This window comes from Hesperophylax consimilis, chromosome 25 (genome assembly GCF_061612785.1).
Source record: "Hesperophylax consimilis isolate HC1 chromosome 25, BYU_Hcon_1.0, whole genome shotgun sequence".
Classification (NCBI taxonomy): domain Eukaryota; kingdom Metazoa; phylum Arthropoda; class Insecta; order Trichoptera; family Limnephilidae; genus Hesperophylax; species Hesperophylax consimilis.
Window position 1 is genome coordinate 19,737,664 of NC_142860.1, and position 25,611 is coordinate 19,763,274.

At 34.6% G+C, this 25,611-nt stretch overlaps 2 protein-coding genes across 2 annotated transcripts; both read right to left on the reverse strand.

Moving 5' to 3' along the window:
- Positions 1-1,705: 1,705 nt before the first annotated feature.
- Positions 1,706-20,944, reverse strand: LOC149411643 (uncharacterized). Its single transcript, XM_089646777.1, has 5 exons — positions 19,505-20,944; positions 19,147-19,275; positions 5,943-6,290; positions 3,962-4,159; positions 1,706-2,604 (listed from the first exon to the last, which is right to left on the reverse strand). The coding sequence occupies exons 1-5, from the start codon at positions 19,556-19,558 to the stop codon at positions 2,104-2,106; spliced, it is 1,230 nt and encodes a 409-aa protein (XP_089502903.1). The 5' UTR covers positions 19,559-20,944; the 3' UTR covers positions 1,706-2,103.
- A 1,741-nt stretch (positions 20,945-22,685) lies between these two features.
- On the reverse strand, positions 22,686-25,027 carry LOC149411644 (telomerase reverse transcriptase-like). The gene has a single exon (XM_089646816.1). The coding sequence runs from the start codon at positions 24,924-24,926 to the stop codon at positions 22,881-22,883; it is 2,046 nt and encodes a 681-aa protein (XP_089502942.1). The 5' UTR covers positions 24,927-25,027; the 3' UTR covers positions 22,686-22,880.
- Between the last annotated feature and the right edge of the window lie 584 nt (positions 25,028-25,611).

Here is a 25,611-nt window from a genome sequence, read left to right on the forward strand (position 1 = left end):
TGTGACACTGAGAAAAATATAAATATATACTATTAGGAGGCGACGTATTAAATTTTATTTTTATTTTAGCGACTATATTTGTACATAGAAAAAACATTACAGTGAATTTAGGTACAGTAATGGCATTTCTTAGTCCTCCGCACTAGGGTGTCCTGTGCTGATGTGGACTTAAGTTATTACAATTTTGGATGCGGGTATGGGTACCGCCGCCCAGGGTACCATTTATTAGATTACCAACACCTTTGCCATAAGTCGCCCCAAGTGTTTCGCTACGTTTGGTGACTTAGAAAGGATTCCCGGGCTCGTGGGGGTGAGGTATGTCCAGGTCTTGACGGAGGATGCATCTGCCCACCAACTGTGTGACGGGTGGGATCAGATGAGCCCGGTTTAGGGAGACACTTTGTGACATCTTCGTCTTTCTTTCATCGCAGGGGATGAATAGGTTCATACGTCACTCATGGATATACAGATTCCTAACCACCCCTCATACTCTTTTCCTTTCCATAACAACCTCTCCTTAAAAAGACCCTTCACACAGCATCCCCAAAGATGACACAGGCCCTGAGAGAAATTATTCTCCTCAGGGCCTCCAAGTTATTACGGACTGTTAAACTCATTTCCTTCAAAACTCACCTGAAAATAGGAAAGAAAATAAACAACAAATTTCAGTAAAAATATTTATTTAAAAAAATAAAAAAGGCAAAAAAGGTACAGTTGGTCTTACAGGTGACAGCCCTATCACCTCTCTTTCTATTAAATGTGTCGTTTATGAGAAAGAGAGAGAGAGAGAGAGAGAGAGAGAGAGAGAGAGAGAGAGAGAGAGAGAGAGAGAGAGAGAGAGAGAGAGGGTATAGTGGAGCTATCAGCGGTAAGCCTATACATAAAATTAGAAAAATTAATCACAAATTCAAAATGATTTTTTAATAAAAAAAATAATAATGACTATATTTTGTTCATACATTTAAAATAATCTTTAAATACAAAACTGTAAAAAGTAAAATCATTTTAAAGAACGCATGTTTGAATGAATTTGTGGTTCAAATTGGTTCTAAATAGTTTGGAAGACGCACCCGCAGTCCCCTCTTACCCCGCAGTAGTCCTACAATACAGTACATCACTACACAAGCAAGAATCTCTTTAAAATGATTCTACCGTACATAATATCACAGGACAAAAATATATGGCCATAATATAAAAAACATAAATTCATTTTTCATACAAAAAACATAAACTCATTTTTCATACAAAAAAATAAAACACATTTTAAAATATTAAAAAGTTTGTAACTAAAAGTACATACAATTTTTATAAAAATTACAACATTTTCATGAATTTCTTGGGACGGTTGAAGAAAGAATTTAGCTATTCGAAAATGTTTGGTAAATTTCACGAAAAGTAAGGAATAAATCAACCTGTAAAATAAATGTTTTACTGAGAATTAAACCTTCGTACCCAGGAACTGGAGTTGACAACCTCACCAAATACCAATCGGGTAGGACCAACATTAATTTCGTATATTAACTGCTATGATTTTTTTATTTTATTAAAACACAAATTACTTTGTTTACATCACTTTATTTCGATACAAAATCTCAACATGTTTCATGAACCAAGTTCACTTCATCAAGAGCACAAGTATACTGATGACACAAGCTCCTGATGAAGTGAACTTGGTTCATGAAACATGTTGAGATTTTGTATCGAAATAAAGTGATGTAAACAAAGTTATTTGTGTTTTAATAAAAAATAAATAATGCCATCACAAAGTGAAAAGCAGTTAGAAGAAGTTTTCTTCGAAAAATTGCTATGATTTCATCTGATTTCGGGGAAAAGGATATATGTCCACGTTTATATATGCGATTGCTAACAAAAGTTGATACAATGTATTGTCATCGACAACGAATCTATTTAAAGATTATTTTAATATTTAATTTCTAAGGCAAACATAAGTGAAATTTGTTGTGCTTTCTTTGAGCACATGGACACACCCACAACAAACTTCTATCGGTTTATATCTTTACCGGTTGTCCAATGACAAAAACATTCAATTTATACAATTTATATAAAAAGGGAGACTTTCACTATACAAACAAAATATATTGATTACGTTTCAAAATCTTCGCTGTCCATTTGCCAGAGTAAATTAATCCGCGAGCATAACGCTTTCACCTTGAAAAAATCCCCACTCTTTGCCGCCACTTTATTGCACTTCAACGCATTAAAGTACGTAATAATCCACTTGCGAGCCTTGTGCTCTTTCGTCTTCTCGGAAACCGATATGTCGAACATCCACTGAAGTTCGTTCGCCAACTTGACCATGATATACTGCTCGTACGGCAAAAGGGAATCTATCTTTTCCGCTTTTGCCAAGATGATTTTTAGCTCGCTGAATTTGCCGGTGGGGTTTGAGTTCGTATGTCGGGGATATCCGATAAGATCGCAGAGAGTTTTGTACAGTATGTGCTTCGCCAGACGGCTCGAGAAGAATGAAGGATCCGAGTCTACATCGGCGGGGTTGCATTTGATGATCATGCACTCTGCTAGATGGAGACGATCGTGAGAGTTTTGAAAGTTGATGATGATTTGGTTCGACAATCTGTCTATCTGAGAAAAAAAATGGAAATAGTTATTCAATATTATTGTCTGTTTTGTATTTTCAGTGAGAGCTGTTCATAATATCTTCAACAAATTAAAAAAGACATATTTAGTTTAAAACCACTACGAAAACACTAAGCAATAGTTATGAATTATAAATTTTAAAATGGGTATTCCAGCAATTATGTTGAACTACAACACTCTGTTAAATTATATGAATATGTTCAAATTGTCAGACAGAAGAATTTTCACTGACTTGGTATTTCTATATAAAATTCTAAATGATTTAGTTGATAGTCCTGTATTGCCAGAATTGATAAGCTTCCGGATTCCACAACGTAATACTAGAAGTCAGGATTTATTTCACTGCAAGAAATTCTGGGACTAACTACCATATGCATTCCTCTTTGCCCAGAATACTAATGGAGGGAAATAATTATACCGAGTCAGTGGACATCTTCAATTTATGTTTAAACAAATATAAAATGTTGTTAATGAACCAAATCATTTATGTACTATAAATAATGTATATTTATTTATTTATTTAAACGCCATAAAATGGCTTTTACAATAGAGTGATTACAGAACAAGTAATGTGTTCACAAAAATATTGTTGCAAGTGATACAGTTGTTGATATAAGTGCAGTTAAACAATACATAATTAAAAGAAATATCTACTAGTGTAGTATTAGTTGAATGAATACTAGGTTTGTATAAGACCTGATATAAATCGAGGTATGAGGTGTTTATGATAATGAATAGTAATTAATATAAAGTAAATTCTATTAAGGCCTAGAATGTTATAATAACAGAGAACATTTTATTTGAACAGAATATTAATACATATGTATAAAAAAGTGACTTTTTCACATGTATAATCTACCAAAATATTATAATAGAGTAATTAGTAGTGAGTTTATTGTTGCCTTCAAAATTAATTTTACTTGGAATAGCTAGGCAAGTTTTTAATATTTAATTTCTTAATATTCATATGTAAAAGCCCCGAAAAAGGGCGTAAATTAATAAATAAATATGTCAACTAGTTTGGGTTGGTCCCAAACTTCATCAAAACCAGTATGATATAGAAAAACCTAATTACAGACATTTATAAATATAAGAATTTAAGAAAATTAGGAGACAGAGTTGATAGTATATCAGAGTGAGATGGGGGGAAGGGGTTACATGGAAACATAAAAAATAAATAGTTATCTGAATATTCAAGTAACTTCCAACCTTACTCTTCCCATCTTCTCTTCAGCCTCACAGCATACCCCAATTGGGGAAGCCATAGTCCCTTGTTCCTTGTACTTGCTCCGAACTCTCAGGACTATTGTGCGGTAATAAAATAATTCATAATATCTCTTACTATTGGTTTGGTCTGCATGGTGGGTTTGACCTTTTCGAGGATGCGGCACAACACCTCAGTTGTGGTGACGGCGGTGAACACCACACGGCACTTCCTGTCCAGGATTATGGCGCTCAGAAGTAGCGTGTGGCACAAAATGTCCTCGAAATGCATCTCCAACTTCTCATCGGCGTACATCTCTACTATCGATATTAGCAGCTGAAACAATAGACAACACATTAGGGTGAAGTAGAAATAGCCGTTTACTATGATCGCTCTTTTCGTGTAACCGGCCCGCTCATCTGGAATAGACTTCCCTCAGATCTTACTTATCTCCAGAATTTGGCTGAATTTAAACAGGCTTTAAAAACAAAATTATTTTTAAAATCTTACCATTCATAAATCTTAACTTCTTTTCAATATTATATAATAAGCCATATTCTCAAACTTCCGGTAATGGTTTGGTTTCGGTTGTCTCCTTATTGTACCTTTTTAAAATGTCTGCTAAGATTCTCATTTCAGAGCACAAACTGCCTCTTGTTTTATATTATGTTATAGTTTTAATGTTCTTGTTTTATCCTGTATTGCTGTAATTGTTATTCTAAGTTTTGTCATCGCTTTGTATAAACAGTATATTTAGTGTTATAATATTAGATCTGTATTGGGTAAGGCACACTGTAGGAATAATTTTAAGAACATGACCAATACTAAATTACCGTTTTTAAGTTTGTTATAGTAAAGCGTACTTGAAGTGAAATGACACTAAACTGCGCTATATAAATGCTATGTTATTATTATATTATATATATATTTATATAAATATTTTTTTTTTATTATTTTGTAGAAAACAGTCACTTTGCGGTTTGACAAACAATATTAACTTTGTTTATAACCAATAATAGGTATAATTCACCAAAACTCACAAAATTCTCATTATCCGTTAATCATCTCTTCAGTTAACGCTTTGTCTCTTTCAAACATACATTAAATTAGTTAGTTCTACTTTTAAAAATTGCAAATGGAAGTATATTTCAAATCAAACATTATAATTTCGGTCGTCTGCGATGTACGTTATTCCATTTTGAAATTATTCACATGAACTCAAATTTGCTTTAAATTTAAGTGCAATTTTAAAATTTGAAACTACTTGTGTGAAGAATAATTCAGAAAAGTGATTAAGTAGGTACCTACATATGAAATATGACATTTTAACAGAAAATTTATTTAATTGTCTTTTTCAAAATTAATCTACAGGGTTTTCCAATAAGAGGTGTTATTTTGATATTCAATCGTAAAAGATCAATGGTTTCGTTGCTTGTGTGGCACGTAGCGCCATCTTGTTGAAAGTAAACGTTGTCCAGATCAATACCATCCAATTTCGGCCATAAAAAAACATTAATCATCTCTCGATATCGCAATCCATTCACCGTAACTGTTGCTCCAGCCTCATTTTCGAAAAAGTAAGGTCCAATGAATCTGCCGGACCATAAAACCGCACCAAACAGTCACACGTTGAGGATAGAGAGGCTTTTCAACAATAACTCTTGGGTTTTCCGAGCCTCAGATGCGATAATTTTGCTTGTTGACGAAGCCACCGAGGTGGAAATGGGCCTCATCATTCAAGATGATTTGCACTCGATTCACTCAAGTGAATTTTAATAATTTCAATGCGTTGTTGAAGCGTGTATCGTTCCATTTTTATTAATGGCGTAGTTTCTACTTGTCAAATGTCAAAAAATGACAGCTTCAAAAGTAACATCTACCGAAATAGGGGGCTATTCAAAATAACACCTCTTATTGGAAAACCCTGTATAATATCTTGTTATTTTCATGGGTATGGGCTGAGTAGAAAAAAATAATTGTCCGTTAAAATATATCATAAGCTGGTATCTTATCACTTGTCTGAATTTGAGTGCGTACAGAAGTTGTGTTAACCACCATGATAATAAAAGTCGAGTTCATCAGAAATGATTCAAAATATGCATAAAAAAAAAATACTAACATGATCCAAAATAATTCTCAGATGTTCTTCACTGTCGCTTTCCTTCACCATGTTAACAAAATTCCTTATAAACTGACTTCTAAACTTAGACGGAGCGTCCAATAACTTTTCGATGGACAACTCTGTGATATCAATGCCAGGATTTTCGCACGGGATGGCCAGGGACAGCTTCTCAATTTGAAGGGCTTCGAGACAGAAGGTTATCTCGGACTTGTTGATTTCCTCCTGTTCCTGCAGAAGGTCATCAATGAGGAGGTTCTCCTCTTGCTCCTGTTTTCTGGAGGCCGCTATGAGGTCAGCATCAGGCATGGAAAAGTTGGAGGAGTCAGAGATGTTTGGAGCTAAATCCTATGAAAAATATAAGAGTTAAACATATTCATATAATAATGTAACTTCAAATGAACCATTAAATTCAATTTGCGAGGCGAATACCGCCTGGATTTTTTTAAATTCTGAATTTACTGGATAACGAACATCTGTGCTATAAGTGGTTCTTTTGGTGATTTAGCAGGAGTGCCTGGGTTCACGGGGTGAGGTTTGCATAGGTCTTGGCGGCGGATATGTCTGCCAACTTATGGCGTGGCGAGCCTGCTTGTCTGCTTGAGGAAGACCATTTATTTATTTGTATTTTAAATGCATATTTACAGAATAAAAAATTCGAATAACAAAGATACATTATACAAATACACAATCATAATTGTCTAATTAGCGATTTAAATTTATTAATGCTCAGGTGGAAAATGTCGATGTCAGAGGCTAGTGAGTTTAGAAGGACTATCATTCTTCCGAGAGGCATTGCTAATGGTAAGTTGGTCCTACATCTTGGAAGAATGAATGGTTTGTGCCTACGCGCTCTTGCAAAGTTATCAGGGACGGAAAATAAAATTTTATTGAAAATTTCTGGATTGTTTATGTGACCTTTCAACAAGTTATAGGCCATCATCAGCAACGCAGCTTTCCGCCTGTTGACAAGACTATCGATACCTAGCGTTCCGGAAAGGAAGGCTGATGGGTATAAATAGGGATAGTACCCGAAGTCTCTAAGATAAAGATAACGTAGAAACTTCTTTTGTACTTCCTCCACCATTGAAGTGTACGTAGCATCCCCGGGTCCCATTGATGTATTATACTAGATTAGCCCTGTCTAGTTAAATTCATTTTTAAAATAACGCCACGTAACGTACGTCACAAATATGGAGATGAACTTAACAACCGTTCAAACTCGTAAGCGAAGCCACGGAGAATTTGTTGTCAGAGGTGTTGTAATATGGACATAATTCAAATTTAAATATTTGGAACTGGGTTATTTTTGTGATTGAAAAAATGAACTTGCCCAGCATAGCTGAGAAGCAAAATAGCTTACTCTAGACCAGGGCTGTCCAAACCACGGCCCACGGTTTAGATTATTGCGGCCCATTGAACCTTTTTTTAACCGACTTCAAAAAAAAGTCCGGTTCGGTTACACCGACTACAAAGAGGTCTGTAGGTGTACCCACTGCATATAATAATACTTTATTAACACGCTTTTATATTAACTTCACTTGTATGTTTGTTTGCTTGCTTGCTTGCTTGTTTGCTTGCTTGTATGTAACTCTCCTGCTGCCTTCCTCGGCCCTAGTGGTAGCCGTTTCTCAGGCTCCCTCTCCGGAATAAAAGTTACCTGTTAGAACCATAGTCGGTAATAAAGAAACTACCATTAAATAAATATAGTTTAAAGAAACTAAAAAAACACGCTTTTGTAGCATACGAAACTAAAAAGTGAAAAATAAATATAGTTTAAAAAAACTAAAAAACACGCTTTTAAATAATATCGAACTAAAAACTTCAAAATAATCTTTAAAATAAGCTTAAAGCAATAATGAATGAAAAATGATAGTATTATTGTGAAAAAGCGTCGGGCGCACGATATACGAAAAATATGGCACAAAGCGCCCACGCTTTTTAACAATAATACTATCATTTTCCATTCATTATTGCTTTAAGCTTATTTTAAAAATTATTTTGAAGTTTTTAGTTCGATATTATTTAAAAGCGTGTTTTTTAGTTTTTTTAAAGTATATTTATTTTAATTAATAATTGCTTTAACTTAGTTACTTTATTTATTTCTTGTCACATTTTGTATGAAAGCAATTATTATTCAGATTTTAGTTCATTATTTATTTATTCATTTATTGACGCCCAATTGGGCTTTTAAGTACATAAAAATTACAAATTTCATTTTAACAACAGTATAAAACGAACAATAGAAAATCGAAATAAGATATAATGATTTCTCACACATTATTTACATTTAAAAAGTGGTGGACTAATTTGGCTTTAAATGTATTGAAGCTTAAATTAAATATGTCAGCGACATCACTTAGTTCATTGCCCAACCTATGTATTCTTTCTAACACAGAATTCGTAGCGAAGTTATTGTTGTAGAATAAAATATTCCGTCTAGTATATTTTGGAGGTATATGTAAAGATAGCAAGTTTATAGTGTCAGGGCAGTCTAACCTTGAATGAACAATTTTATGTAATAAAAGGAGATCAAATATTTTTCGCCTTTCAGATAATTTCGATAAGTTAAGTTTACTGCGTAAATTGACATAATTGATTTCAATAATAGGAATACCAATTTTGAAATTAATAAAACGTAAAAATTTATTTTGAATTTTTTCAATTTGTAAACAATGTGAGTTGAAATGAGGACACCAAATGGTTGCATTGTATTCAACCTGACTTCTAACCAGAGACGTGTATAGTAATTTTATAGTTTTTATGTTATTAAAGTCTTTAGCGATTCTGAGAATAAATCCAAGCATTTGTAATCCCTTACTGGTAATGCTATTAATGTGATTCAAGAAGCGTAATTTGGAGTCAAAGATAACTCCAAGATCATTGAATTCAAAAACTCTTTTTAGATTGGCATTGTTAATTGAGTAGTCGAATAATAAAGGGGTTTTAGATCTATGGAAACTGATCGTTTGGCATTTGTTGATATTAAGATGTAATTTGTTTACGATGCACCATTCATAAAGTTTATTTAAGTTCATTTGTAGAGTTAAACAATCAGAAGAATTACCGATCGATTTAAACATCTTTAGATCGTCGGCGAATAGAAGAAAGTGAACATTATCGAAAATTAGTGAAATGTCATTAATAAATAGTAGGAAAAGAATTGGTCCTAGGTGGGAACCTTGGGGGACCCCACTTGAGGCAAAAAAAGTGTAAGAAGTTGTGGAGGTAATTTTTACAGATAATTTTCTGTATGATAAGTAACTTCTAAGCCATTCGAGGAAGTTACCGCTTATTCCCAAGTGTTCTAATTTTTCCAATAAAATGCGATGAGAAACAGTATCAAAGGCTTTGCTAAAGTCAGTATAAATTGTATCAACTTGAAGACCCTTAGACAGTGCATTAGAAATAAAATTTTCGTAGAGCAATAAGTTAGATGACGTAGATCTGTCTGGCATAAAACCATGTTGAAATGTTGATATAATTGGTTTAATTTGATGCATGATTTTACTTAATATAATCTTTTCTAAAAGTTTAGGTAGTGATGACATAATAGATATGGGTCTATAATTTTCAATTTGACATTTATCTCCTTTTTTAAAAATAGGTGTTATAAAGCTACTTTTCCAAATTTCAGGAAAACAACCTGTAGATAAGGATAAATTGAAAATTATAGTAATAGGAAGAGCTAGAACATGAATACAGTTTTTAAGTAATATTGAGGGAATCATATCTGGCCCCGAATTCGACCTGGTATCCAGCTGTTTGATAAAAGTCACAACATCATTTACTACCACATGGATGTTATGCAAGTTGAGTGAGCTTTCGGTATATTGGGGTTATTATCTTCTTTGTTCGAAGTTTTAAATACATTAATGAGCAAACTATTTTTCTCGCGACGAAATTCAAACGTTTTGGGTATGTTCGATCACGTCGCTCACATCACTATTGACTCGAGAATTCGGGGAATTCCCCGAACTCAAAATAGGTACCTACCGCGCATCGTTCATTGGGCATTTGTTTGTCACTTGTCATTCAACGCAATGAAAGTTTTGATTGCGCAAGGTTACTCTCAGGTTATTAAAGACTTTTACATTATTTTAAAGTTTGGTATTACGTTGTTCGCTTTGTGTTTGAGTATATTGAACTTTTCATCATGTCTACAAAGAAGAGGAAGTTAAGTGAAGAAAATCGTACATTCAATGCGAAATGGGAGTTAGACTACTTTATCTCCAACAATAACAATAAAATTCAGTGTTTGATTTGTATGCAAGTTTTATCTGTAAGTAAAGAATATAATGTTAAGCGACACTATACTTCTTTACATGAAGAAAAGTATAAAAAACATGTCGGTGAAGCAAGAAAAGTTATGGTGGCTGAGTACAAAAAAAAACTAATACAGCAAACAAGTATGTTTTCAAAAGTAAGTACTGAGAATGAACAAAGCTTGGCTGCCTCATATGAAGTTTCATTACAATTAGCCAGAGCAAAAAAACCATTTAGTGATGGAGTTTTAATAAAAAAATGCGCAGTTGAAATGGCTAAACGCTTTATGCAGCCGAAATTAGCGGAAAAGTTTGAATCTGTTGCATTATCTCATCAAACGGTGGCGCGACGAATAGAGGACATGGGTAATTATATTACAAAAAAAATATGTGATTACTTTGTAGATTGCGAATACTATTCAATATGTTTGGATGAAAGTACCGACCAGACCGATGTCAGTCAATTAATAATCTTTATACGTTGCATTTCCAAAGATTTTACAATCACGGAAGAAATGCTGGATTTAATACCATTTCATGGAACAACTAAAGGCAGTGATATATTTGAAGCGGTTAACAAAACTATAGTAGAATATGGAGGATTTCGTAAGTGTTCTTGTATTGTGACCGATGGGGCAAAAGCTATGACCGGGACAGTGACAGGATTCGCGGGACTTCTAACACAAAATGGCATTGATTGCCCGTTGTTGCATTGTATTATACATCAGGAAGCCTTGTGTGGAAAATCTTTGCGTCAAATGAATGCTATGAAAGTTGTTATAAGGATAACCAATTTGATTAGAGGTGGAAACAGGGCATTGACACATAGAAAATTTAGAGACTTTTTAAGTGAAATCGATGCAAACTATCGAGATTTACTATTGCATTCGGAAATCAGATGGCTAAGTGCTGGCCAGTGCTTGCAACGCTTTTTCGCCTTAAGAAAAGAAATACCTTTATTTCTAAAAAATGAGATATCATCTGACACTTCTGAACTACAAGATAAAATGCGAGATCCTCAGTTTCTGGCTGATCTTGCGTTTTTAACTGATATGACGCAACACTTGAATGAATTAAATTTAAAATTGCAAGGTAAAAACCTCAATATAGCCAACATGTACGGAAATGTGAATGGATTCAGAAGTAAACTGAAATTGTTCAAAACGTCTCTACAACAAAATGATTTTTCTTTTTTTTCAAGTTGTAAAGAACATTATTTAGAGATGAAAAATTTTGAAGAATGTAATTTTTTGGACCACCTCAAATACATGGACGAAATAATCGTCGAATTTGAGCGGCGTTTTGCAGATTTAAAAAAAATTGAGATTGATATAGCTCTCTTTACTCATCCATTAACGATCGCAGTTGCGAGTATGAAGATTGATTATCAATTGGAACTGTGTGATCTGCAATCAGACCCCTTTTACAAGGGCAGAACAGAAACAGGAATTGATTTTTTTAAGCTCCTCGCTGAACGTTTCCCGAAACTGACGAATTTCGGGCAAAAAATGGGCTCGATGATGGGCAGTACCTACCTTTGTGAAAGTGCATATTCAACAATGAAGTTTATTAAATCGAAATACAGGTCTTCATTGACAGATACTTCACTTAAACATGCACTGCGCCTAGCTACCACTAGTATTGAGGTTGATGTTGACAGAATTGTAAAAGACAAATTAATGAAAAAGTAGATAATAAAATAACGATATTACGTATTATTACCAATATTTTATTTTTATAAATATTTTGCGGCCCACCAATGTATTTAGTCTTTTTTATTGGCCCTGGGTCCCATCTAGTTTGGACACCCCTGCTCTAGACCAATAAAAGGTAAAACGCAATGCACAGTGCCCATTTCGCATTGCGACACAATGCGTGGGCCTTTTCATAAATGTGCACGTGAACCAAACCAAAATTGTGTTGGGGTTATTTTTAAATGATTATGCCGTGTCTAGTCTAATTTAGTCTATGCCGGGTCCCCTTTGACCTCTCCAGGACTCTCTCGACTCATCGCCTTGCACCGCAGTGGGAGGGATGGATTAATCCTGGACCCACTGTCTGTCAGATTTCTACCCACCCCTCATACCCTTTTCCTTCCCAAAACTTATTCTCCTTTCTTTTCTTAAAAAGACCCTCCACACAGCAACCACAAAGAGGGAAATTATTTTCCCCAGAGTCTCCTTTATGGAACTAATGTAAAAATAAATAAAAAATACAAAACTTTTCCATACAATCTCTTTATTTTGGATTTGAGGCCCTGACCTGACCAAAATGATTAATTTTTTTACACTGCCAGATTTTACATGGTGGTTGTGGTTTTTATTACGAGCTGTCAAATTGGATTATTTAACACACTATGAGCGGGAATGGTATTTTTACCCTCGCGGCCGACTGGTGCTTATCGGCGGGACGGGTAAAAATACCCTTTACGCCGGCTCCACTTCAAAGGCGAGGAAGGTAAATTATTATTATTATTTCCCGTGACTATTTAGGCTGGCCGCATACATACGTTTTCCGTATTCGATTTCCTAATTCGTTTTCCGTATTCGGACATCCGAATGCACGGAATCAGTAGAAAATACATTAACTGCCGCACACGTTCGTTTTAGTTCCGAACGGAACAAATTCCTTACGCACGTTCCGAATGCAAGCCGGCGCGTTCGGAGAAAGCGAATGGAAAAAACCTAATGACGTCATGTGGAACGCAGCTCTTGCATACATTTTGTTTGTGCCGACGCAAACGTTCGGAAATTTCCATTCAGTAATTCAGTGTTGCCAACGGATCTTGACCTAATATCGCCGTTTCTCATACATAAGGTAGCGTAAAGTAGCCGAATTTGCTGTTAGGTGAGACATGTTTAAAATTGATGTTTTTACGTGAAAATAAAAATTGGCTAGAGAATTTCAAAAAAATAAAATTTGTCCCCAGAAAAATAAATTTCATGGGGGGGGGGGAGGCTAGAGAATTTCGGGACATGTTTAAAATTGATGTTTTTGAAGTAGCTTAATTGGCGACCAGTCGCCTTTTAGATTTTTTCGGCGCCGATTCTCGCTCTGAGTAGCCTAAATGGCGATATATTGCCCTTGTTGGCAACACTGGTACTGACGTTTATACATTCCGAATGAAGAAAAACGAACATTTGCGCTAGTCTCACGGAATTCCGAATACGGAAAACGAATTTGGAAATTGAGTACGGAAAACATATGTATGCGGCCAGCCTTAATCTAAACGCTTGAAGACATTACAAACTACACACACATATAACAAAAAAAGATAAGCCGTTGTTTCTTTTATGTACACACATACTCTTGCAATAATTAGGCAATTTTATCGTGTTGAATTTCAAAGATTGTTTGTTAGTTGTACTGGGAATATGAGTACCTATTATATTTTTATGACGTGTTATAAATTCATTGGACCTTTACTCTTATGAGATAATCCTGAGGACGTTATTACAATAATCATTTCCTGAATGAGAGATAACACAAAAATTGTTTAGCAATTGGATGTGTTCTCGGCACTCGTTACTTGTGAAGATAGAGTGGCACTAATATACACGTGCTTTAGTTATGATATACAGAGTTACAAAACAGACGTGTTTTTTTAGTGGAATTTATTTAATTGATATTTTCTTTTACCCTTCAAAAATTTCTTATAATTTGTCTGCCCATTCTGGTGAAGATTTATCTGAAGCGATATATTTTTGCGCTAATCGCGAAAACACCCGCTATAGGCTAGAGCAGTGATTCCCAAAGTGGTCTATATCGACCCCCAGGGGTCTATGACAACCTGCAAGGGGTCTACGTCAGCGAAAAAAAAAATTGGGGGTCCATAAAATGAAAATGGGGGTCCACGATAGTGGATCTCAACATACACTGATTCTACCTATTTACTTACACTTAACCGACACTACATAAAGGTGAATCAATATTTCATGTTTTGAAGGATTACTTCATTGAAAAAGCAATCCCTTTATCAAATATAATATCAGTAGCTACAGATGGAGCACCTGCCATGGTTGGACGTTATCGTGGATTTATAAGCTATTTAAAACAAAATGTGCCAGGGGTGTTAGCAATACATTGTGTCATCCATCGACAACATTTAGTTGCTAAAAATTTGAGTGTTAGATTACATGAATCTCTTCAATTAGTCATTGATGCAGTAAACCGAATCCGAAGCAACGCGTTGAATACGCGGTTATTTGCGCAGTTGTGTGAAGAAAATGGTGAACACTTTCATCAATTACTCCTTCACACTGAAGTACGCTGGCTGTCGAAAGGCTTATGTTTGACAAGATTTTTTGCACTTTTTGAGACTATTTTAGAATTTCTGGATACTAAAGATAAAATTTTAAAAGACAATTTAATGAAGTGGAAAACAGACATCGCCTATTTAACAGATTTGTATACAAAATTTAATATGGTTAATTTGCAGTTACAAGGCGACAGTCTAAATTTGATAACAAAGTCCATCTTATCAGCGTTTCTTGCCAGAGCTAAACTAATGAAGCAAAATATTGGACGGGGCGAATTTTCCCAGTTCCCCAATTTGTCACAGACAAACTGCCAGGAAGACGACGTTTCAACCTACTTTCAACATTTAAATGCTCTATTCAGATTTTGAAACTAGGTTTGAGGATGTTTTGACTATGGTAATACCACCTTGGATAATTAAACCATATGGTGACATAGAAGAAACGAATGTCATAAAACAAGAGGAACTGACTGAAATAAGTACAAACGAAGAACTTAAGGTTCAGTTTAAGCACGGATATCAGCACTTCTGGCTGCAAAAAAACATACCCGTTACTTATCCCGTATTATGAAATATAGCGAGGAAATTTTTAATTTCCTTTCCATCGTCATACCTAGTGGAAAGGGGGTTCAGCGCTGTTACCAATCTCCCAACGAAAAGAAGAAACAGACTGGACATCATTAGCCGAGGAGACTTAAGATTAAACCTTACAAAATTGACGCCAAATGTTGATAATTTATTATTAAAGCACCAGGTTCATCCTTCCCACTAAAAAAATGTACTTATTGCTTAGTTTATTTTATGTTACGTTTATTTTATATAACAGAAACAAAATTTTATTTTGAGTAGTTTTAATTTAAATTCAATTAATAAATGTATAAAACTGAACATGTGTCTTTACTTTAAGTTTTTAACACTAAACTTCACTACAGTTAGAAATTTAGGTATATGCTGACTACGTGTGCCTAGTAAAATTTAACACTTTCCCGACATAATTACTAATTCCTGATGATCTCAAACTGTGCCCGTGGTATTGTTCTCAGGCGCAAAGCTTTCACTTAGAACAAATTTCACTTCGTTTCATTTTTACACTCAAAATAAATATGACATATTTATCAAAATATCCCACTTCGCGGCCATTTTACATCGTACTTTTGGCCGGGAACTTGATCACTGCCAGCTACCAACCTCTCCACAATAAACCCAAGATGTTTGCGCTGGGAGTCGCTATATGCACAGCGACTAATCGACAGGGGGCGTGGCCAACATATCCGAGCATACCTACCCGAAGTGAAGTATAGGTATAAAAGGGATACTTTCTTTTGAATCACAAACCATGTTACACAAACCTAGCGTAGCCGCTAAACTTATTGAAAACTGGGATGTTTTTCTTGCCTTGACGCGAGCAGGCGCTATAAAGGGGGCACTTTCTTTTGTATCACAAACCATGTTACACAAACCTAGCGTAGCCGCTAAACTAATTGAAAACTGGGATGTTTTTCTTGCCTTGACGCGAGCAGGCGGTATTAAGGGGACACTTTCTTTTGAATCACAAACCATGTTACACAAACCTAGCGTAGCCGCTAAACTACTTGAAAACTGGGATGTTTGTCTTGCCTTGACGCGAGCAGGCGCTATAAAGGGGGCACTTTCTTTTGTATCACAAACCATGTTACACAAACCTAGCGTAGCCGCTAAACTAATTGAAAACTGGGATGTTTTTCTTGCCTTGACGCGAGCAGGCGGTATTAAGGGGACACTTTCTTTTGAATCACAAACCATGTTACACAAACCTAGCGTAGCCGCTAAACTACTTGAAAACTGGGATGTTTTTCTTGCCTTGACGCGAGCAGGCGCTATAAAGGGGGCACTTTCTTTTGTATCACAAACCATATTACACAAACCTAGCGTAGTTCTAAAAAGGTTTGTTTACATTATATTATTACAACGCCATTTCTGACGTTTCGTTTCACCGCCTACAGCGTTTCGCCTAGTCGCTATGCATATAACGACTACCGTTTGCGCTCGGTGCTAGGCTGCTCTGTGCAGTCTGCGCATGCGCGTTTTCACATGCGCGTTTTCAAAAAACGTTTCTCTGCTATATCCCTACTCTGTGGTTTCTCACGTGCAGTCAATCAAGACATATCTGAAAATGTCAATTACTACATTGCGGCCTTTTCCGTCACTTTTATTAATTCACGAGTTTGTTAAAGATGAATGGGAAACCATTAGGTATTTACAACAGTTAAATGTCCTTCCGAAAACTAAATTGTGTCCTTCATGTGGGGCCGAAATGGCTCTACAGAAAAGACAAAGTGTTGGAGTGGACCAAAACCAGCTCTTTCATTGGCGATGTCAGAAGATGGTGAAAAAAATGAAAAAAGCATCTAAAGTGTGTGACACTCGTATCACAATGCGCCAAAACACCTGGTTTGACAACACAAAGATGCCAATAGGTACAATTATAAAGCTTACGTACATGCTTGTACGTTGCAAAGAGGATCTCCAAGACATCGCCCATGAGCTAACTCTGGACCGTAACACGGTCGGCTTATGGATGAAGTTTGTTCGGCAAGTTATGGAGGAGTGGGCCATGACTGACATGGAACCAGTGGGGGGTCCAGGAAGAACAGTGGAAATAGACGAATCCAAATTTGGAAAACGAAAATATAACCGTGGACATCGCGTGGAGGGCCAATGGGTGTTTGGCGGCATCGAACGAGAAACTGGAAGGGTGTTTCTAGTTCCCGTTGAAAACACGGGACCGTAATACATTACTGGCGGTGATCAAGCAATGGATATTACCGGGAACTACTATTATTTCAGGTGGGTGAGGTCTCTAGTAGCATCCTCGTATCCCCTTTAAGCTGCGGACGGTGCGTGCACCGGCCGTGTTGTGTGATGTGCCGCAGCTTAAGGGGGGTACGAGGGTGCTACCCTCAGCCACGCATCGGGAACAACACAACACATCAAGTGTTGTGTTGTTCCCGATGCGTGGCTGGCCCGATGGTGCGTGCACCGCCCGTTTTTCTTTTTCGGTTTTCTTTTTCATTTTTCGCCATTTTCTTACACATTTGCGGGGGTTTTGTTCCAGATTGCTGGAAAGCATATGACACGTTGAATTGTGAAGGTTATATTCATATGACTGTAAATCATTCCATCAACTACGTTGATCCCACGACAGGTGCGCACACCAATGCCATCGAGTCCACCTGGCGGCATACCAAGCGATTCTTACCTCACTACCACAGGAAGAAAGAAGATTACAATAAATATTTATCCCATTATATGTTTTTGAAGCATTGTGCGCTGCAAAATAAGTGCTCATTCACATCATTTTTCGAAGCAGTGAGCAAAGGAAATTTTTCTGATGAAAATGTCGACGCAAGTGAATATTCCAGTTCTGAATAGTTTTAAATTCACCGCGTTTTATTAGTGTTTTTTTCTGTTTTAATGTTGGCAAACTTGTAAAAATAATTACATCATTAGAAATCAACATGGCCGCTTGTAATTTGTATAAATGTCTATCTCAAGCTATTTTCTGTTTTTTCCATGTTTTTCCTTTATTATTTCAACTAAAATGAAGCATAATACGTTTGCCCCAAGGTAAGTTCATAATTACTTCTCATCCCGTCGAGATTTGGCTTTAATTTGACAATTTTAGCGCAAAAACAGTGTAGGCACTGATAGACAGCATGTTCCGAAATTTACAAAAAATCAATATCAGGTAAGTAGGGGGTCTACCAAAAACAGAAAAACATGGCAAGGGGTCTACGACACAAAAAAGTTTGGGAACCTCTGGGCTAGAGTCTATTGTTTGAAGCCATATTTTTAAATACAAGCCATGCTGAAAATGCACTGACAATTGAAGAGACCTTTTTTCAGACATCTTTGACTCGTTTAGTTAACTAAACCCTAAAAACTTCTAAAACTAGAACTAACTAAACCCCGCTAAACCCAATCCAACAAGTCCGAAAGCAGGTCTGTTTAGCTGTCAGTGGATATTCTACAACACGGCCTGTATTAATAAAGATGGAGGTGGATCACTTTTACATAAGTTCTTATTTTAAATTTTTTAAAACGTTACACAAAATATTTATGGTTTGTATTTCAGTACCTACTCACAAATCTCATGATTTCAGAAGAATTTGAGTTTTGATTTATTAATAAATATAAAACCAGAAACAAACTTTATTGGAAGCAAGGTTCTAATGTTCACAGAACTATTTTTAGTAATTGTTATTAAAAAAATAATCTTGCCCAGCCTGTTAATATAATGAAATAAAAAATTAAACATTCCAAAAAACATTTTTTTAGGTCGATGTTGAAAAATTCGTGTTAAAATGTAAATCGATAGTTTGTAATTTAAATTTAAGCCCATCAAAATGCTTTTTTAAACCTTTTTATTTAATATTTCTTGAGATTAACGTAGTAGGTAGGACTAAACATTTAAAAAAGGTCTTTATCATTAAGGTAGGTGACATTACGCTAAACGCATCATGGCTTAGAATATTTCAGCATATCATTCACCATACACTACCAGCGAGCGATATATGCTGAAATAGGTCAAGCCACGAAAACATAGCACGCTTATAACGTGCCTCTGAAATTATGAAGAATTTGATTGTAAAGAAAAATGACTCCACAAGAACAATGACATGAATAACCATTTCATACTTACATCGCTGGAATCTTCCATCTGGCTTTGGATTAGCATTTTCATGACCATGTTATTTTTTTCATCTTCCATTTTCCTCTGAGCAAGCAGAACAGAAGTATCCGGCATTTTAAATTTCCCCATGTAAGTTTTCTGTAAAGAGGTTTAAAATAATGCTAAAAAAAATTGTTCCCAAATTTTAATTGAAACAATATTAATTTACAACTATCAAAAGATCACACCTTTTATCTACAGGGATAGGTTAACAGGATAGAGCGCCAAACAATATTGTTTTTACATTTATGCATCCTCTCACACATTCCCTTCTGTTATTAATTATTACGATTAATTATTTATATCACTATTGAAATGCACTATTTACCTTTATGGGTGAGTTCAGGTTCACTGCTGGTAAATCTTCTTCGTCTACGTCCATCTTTAGGTGAGTTTTGCAAATAATTGTACAAGAAATGACAAATTAAACCTTAATTTGCCTAAATGATTACATTCCTGCGACAACATTCGGCACGTAAATAAACCCCTCACATTTAGCAGTATTTGAATTTGACACTGACAGTTAAAGTCATAGATAAATCTAGTTCTAAGCAGTTTAGATCATTTGGAACTACAAAGTGTCAACTGACACAAAAGTTTGTACGATAATGGGCTCTAGAGAAAGGTACGATAGAGTATATTTTCGTATAACATAGCAGTGTCAGTTGAAACTTTGTTTTCCTAAAGAGTAGGTTTGACAAACTTATTATTGCAGTCGGTGGCGTCGCTAGTGTAGATTTTTGGAGAAATTTAAAATTAGGGTACATGGCTCCATGGCTGATTTAAAAAAAAATAATACACTTTGTCAGCTTATATTTTTTTCTGTCCGGAGCCAGTGTGGCTATTGCATCCCCAATCGGTTTTTTTTTGTGGTGGGGCTGAAAGGAGTGTGGAAGGAAAGGAAATGTGGAAGAGAAAGGTTACCTAAAGTAATGTAAGGTCAGGTTAGGTACCTGACTTCAGATATGGTCACCAAACACGACTAAAGCCATTTAAAACAACTTTTAGAATCTAAATGGTGCTCTTTCACCAAAGATTAAATCACTTAAATCTTAAATATCTGTAACTCTGGAACGTGTCACAAATATATTTTAATTCATAGATTTAAAATAAAGTGTTTGTTCAGCCGACTGCAAAGTTAATTATGTTAAGCTCTATATTTGATATTCTAAAATAATATATACATTTTTATAAAATAACACAAATTCATAATATTCATAAATTTTCAATCTTAAGATAACTAAAACTTTTTCAAATCATATAGATACACATTATTACAAATACACTGCATATTGCGAAACCGGAATTATTGTAGCCAAGTAGACCAAATAACTATTTTCATACAATCCTTCACACAAAAGACGTACTGCTGAAAGCTTTACTGCAACCTCTCCCTCTATCCCATAAACGATGCACATTAGAAAGAGAGGTTATAACGAAGCTCTGAGCAGCAGGATCATATCAGCTTCCTATATTAATAACGGTTATTGTGTGTATATGGCTACAACTGATATCCTAATTTTATTTATTTATTGAATACCCTTAGGGCTTTTACAAACACAATATACATCGGACAATTAAGGCGATGCACTACGTCGTGTAATATTTTAAACTGCGCCGCCATCAATAACAACCCTTACGTAAATGGCGATAAGGTTTAAATTCCCGCTCAACACCATCCGCCTGTTTTGATTAATGCAAGAAAAAAACATGGCCAAAAAGTGCCTTTTATTTTATTTTGTGGATGTTCAGGCATAAATATTTTTTTTTTTTTCGATCATTTATAAATAACTTAATTTGCCACATTATAGAATAAAACCATAACCGAAAATGGGTTCGTAAGTAGGAGATTTTGAACTTTAAAGCAGTTTTTATAGGCCTTTACATTATTTTTTTCTAAGCTTATAAAAAGACTTATCTAAAAAATACTCGATTATTTCAAAGGCCAAGATGTATTCTACTCGCAGTATTTAATTAAAGCATCTGAAAAATTTCTAGGCGACCAAATTTACAAACCAAAAACACATGATTTTGCATTACTACGTATGGCATCGCCTTAAAAGAAAATGGGTAGGTACATACTAGCGATGACTCATTTTATTAAGAACCACGGTACCAGCTCAATATTTTTGTATGGCTCAAAGAGTTGACTCAATTGAACGGCAGCTCAACTGAACGGGAGCCGTGAGCTTAGAGCGTATGAACAATGATACGACTCGCACGATACGGCTCCCCTGCTAAATCTCCCCGGTTACGGCTTCCAACTCCCGGTGTAAGCTTATGAATGATCGTAAATAAGATGCTAGTTACTTAGTAGGCGTAGGTACACCTGTCCAAGTCCAGATGTTGTCCGTTTACCTCTCTGAGTATGTAATGACGATTAATACTCGGATCATTTTAATGGCACTATTTTCCTAAAATATCTCCTTATAAAAAAAAGTAACCGTTCAATTGAACCGTAGTACGATTTACTAGGAGTCAAATGAATAAGGCTGATCAAAAAGAAGTAGCTCAATTGGGCGGCTTGTTCATGATTGACTCATCACTAGTACATACAAAACAAACATTACAAAAATAATGGTATACACAAAATTAGAGAAATACACATAAAATGCGTTCAGAACTAATTATTTTTGATTTGGTGCAGGCCAGAGAGGTTTTAAAAATGTAAAAAATATCAAAAATTAAAAAAATATATACAAACGGTGCGTAAAAAGTATTTCGGAAAAGTGAATATTGTTAAAAAGGTTAAAGGTGCTATGCACTGAAGAGATATATCGATAGAATTGTGTTGCAGGCATTGAGGTATATCTCAGTAGTTGTGGACGTATGTGGTAAAATCAATTTTTAAACATTGAAATCAATTTTATTGGTCTCTTTAGAACTTGAGTAGAAAGGTCTTTCTTAAATTAGCAATGTCAGTTTTTTCTTTTTTTGTATTTTTATGGTACTATATTTAATAAAACTTTTGATAAAAAATATACATATAGCTGACATGCACCCGGCGTTGTTCGACTTTCAATAAATATAATATCCATGTATTATATATATAAACCTTCCGGTAGAAATTCTAGATAGTGAAAACCCTATCAAACTGCGTTGCGTAGTTTAGAAGAACTAAGCGCACAAACAGACAGACGCGGAAAGTGACGTTGTTTTATACTATTTAGAGAAGAAACACATTTAATACACACTTTTTAGGGCCGATACACACTGAGCGTATCCTACACAGTTCATTTTACATTGCGTTACGCGTATAATAACTTTACATACAAATTCTCTTGCACGGCTTCACCGTGCGTATTATACAACATTACGCAGAGCGAAATAGGGCCTAAAAATCTCGCGCGCATCTGGCGGGCTTTTGAATACAACTGAACATATAATCAGCTACTATAGCCATACTTAAGCTTATTTTGCGCCGCATACTGCGCAAGATACGCTTAGTGTGTTTCGGCCCTAATAGAAAAAACACTGCGCATCAATTAGATAACAATGAGAAGAAGTATTTCAGTTTCAGGAAATGGACAATCGTGCATTTTAATAATGTCTCTATTTTCTGTATATTTACCAAACTTTAGAACATAATATAATAATTCAGGTTTTACAATGGGTTTTTTTTGTATCTTGTGATTTATACTGCTTTTCCATTACATCAGTATTATAATTGACACTTTTAGGGAATATCTATTCAGTGGTGTTGCCTATTTTAAATATGCTTCAAACCCTTTTGGGATGTTAGAAAAATCTTTTAAATATTTTACAATTTTTGGAGAGCGGCAAACTTCTCTAACAGCTAAATTAATTTGATTACCAGCTCTATCAATAGATTTTGAATGTGGTTTCCACAAACCCTCTGAGCAATTAGTTTTTTTCATTGCAACTTTTAAAATAACATTAAAACTAGAACAAATATTTGACTTGGATGAAAAAAGGCTTAGTGCTTTATAAGCTAAAAATCTTAAATGATTTATGCAAAAATCAAAATTTATAATCATCGGTTTACTATCGACAATTCTTTTAACAATTAAATCACACATTCTAACAGCCACTTTTCTTTTGTACACACAAAAAATATTTTCTGCATCGAAATTAGTTTTATCGGAATAAATTAGAGTTATTATTGAACAAAATTTATTGGCAGATATGCAAAGAGTTGAAAAAATGTTTTTCCAAAGGGTTTCTTCAGAGTTGATTTCAAGATTAAAAAATAATGGCGTTAGAGGAACTGTTGTTTGAGCTATTCTGTTTTCTAGAAACTTAATAGGTTCTGAAATACCACTGGTAAACGAAATCCTGTAACAGATTTGACCGCTGTAGACTTTACCGTCCCTCGTTACATCTAAAGTATGGGTGTCAAGAATGTAACCAAGAAACGAAATGCTGGAACAAGTTTCTATACCCTCAAACATAAAATTACATACTGTTTTCTTTGGGTTTATTTTACCAGAGTCAATCATTGAATTGAGAAACTGAAATGCTGACTGAATGTTGTCAGTTATAAAAAGATAATCGTCGACAAAACGAACAAATAAACTGATTTCATCGGAAGACGTTTTTGAAAAATCTGATAAATTTTGAACATCGGAATCATTGTAAAAAATTTCACATAAGATGGGAGAAAATCTCATTCCTTGTACAAGACCACGTTTCCATTCATAGGTACATGAGCCCATCCTCACCAAAACTGGTTTTCTTAAATCTGCTATCAATTTTTGGTACTCTTTTGCAACCGCCTTTTTCTTTTCAAAACATTTCTCATTCCTTTGAAAATCGTTGTGTAATTTAGCAAGTATTGTTCTCAAATGTTCAACATCCACAGAGCCGAAAGCATCTGTTAAATCTGCTTTTACAAAGTATAATTTAGGTTCTCCGGCCATTTTCCATTTTGAATTAAGTTCTACGTATTTCTGATCAAAGTTTCCTGTTTTAATGTTAGGAAAAATACATTTAAACATATTTCTTCTATTTTTAATGATCTTTTTCTCTAAATAGCCAAGTTTTTTATATCTAATGATTACTCTGACAGAAGAATTAGATTTTAACATTAATCGCATAACAGGTAAGCGTTTAAGGAAAAACTTTCTTTCAGATCGAGCATCACTTGGTAACTTCTTTTTACGCTGACTTCCTAAACTGAAACTATCAGACTTAACAATATCTTCTTTCTTAATTAAATCCAAAATTACCTCATCGCTCATTCTCTGCCAATCTTCTTTGAAATAGAAGTACAATTTCCTCATTTCGTGAGATATTTTTGTAACAGTTACATAAAACCGAACAGCAACAATAGAACATACAGTATTTTTAAAGAGCCAGATCAAAACTTTACAAAGGGTATCCACTTTACAATCATTGCTAGAAGAACCATTTAACCATGGAATTTTCTCGACATCCCAAAGATAAACAATTCTCTCAAAAGTTACGTGTTGGTGTAACATCCCTTTCATAATAAAACGTATAAGATTAAAAAATGATTTCTTATTTTTATTACATCCATAAAACTGAGCAGGAACCACCTTTTCAATTATAACTAATAATATTTTTGTTATCTCTGATACATCAATAGATTTCAATTCTCTTTCAACAGATTTAAGAGGCACAAAAAAGCTTTTAAAATCATCTTTCGCAAGATGGCGAAAATTCTCTTTTATTTCACGAAGTATTTTATGAATATCAGAAAACAATGACTGGCTAGAATTACTTTCTTCTACTTTGAAACATTTATGCTTTAGTATATCTTTGATCATATTAGTTGGGGTGGCATTTTTCTTAATTAAAATGTTGAATTTATTATTTGTTGCACCACGGCAAAATGATTTATTGCAAATAAAATTTGTGAAACATATACTTTTGGGATTGCTTTTTTGTTGACTGCTACCAAAATACATAATAGAAATTACAATAATATTATGAATAAGAAAATTTTTAATAAAAACTGAATTTACTAGAATTGAAGACAAAATAAAGTAGTTAAGTAATGAAAATATGTAAAATGTTTGATGTAAATTCTTAAAAACAATAAATGCAGTTATTTATTTCGCTGCAGTAAAAATAACAGACAATAAACAAAACAACAAGGTAACAAATAATATCTGCAGTTCACGCAAAAAAATTATTCTGTCTTTATATGAAAGACATATGTGTTAATTTATCAAATATAAATATAAGAAAATAAAACTTTACATATATATTATTAATGAGATGAGAGCTAGATATTTCTTTTATCACAATGTAATATAACAATTTAAAAGAACAACAGTATGATTATAAAAAAAAATAATAAGTAAAACCCGTAGGCAACCAATGTTTCAATTAATTAGTGGCTTAAACTTAAATTGTAATAAATTGTACAGCGCCCTTGAGGTGATTTTTCACAAAAACGGCGCTCTACAAATTATCCAATTATTATTATTATTAATCAAATATTTTCAA

Bases quoted from the DNA above. Each gene is read 5' to 3' on its own strand.
- LOC149411643 (XM_089646777.1), bottom strand. From the start codon at position 19,558: ATGGACGTAGACGAAGAAGATTTACCAGCAGTGAACCTGAACTCACCC. The intron at 19,276-19,504 runs GTAAATAGTGCA...ACCTCTTTACAG, and splicing joins ACCTGAACTCACCCATAAAG to AAAACTTACATGGGGAAATT. The intron at 2,605-3,961 runs GTAAGAGATATT...TTTTTTTCTCAG, and splicing joins CCATGCAGACCAAACCAATA to ATAGACAGATTGTCGAACCA.
- LOC149411644 (XM_089646816.1), bottom strand. From the start codon at position 24,926: ATGATCAAAGATATACTAAAGCATAAATGTTTCAAAGTAGAAGAAAGT.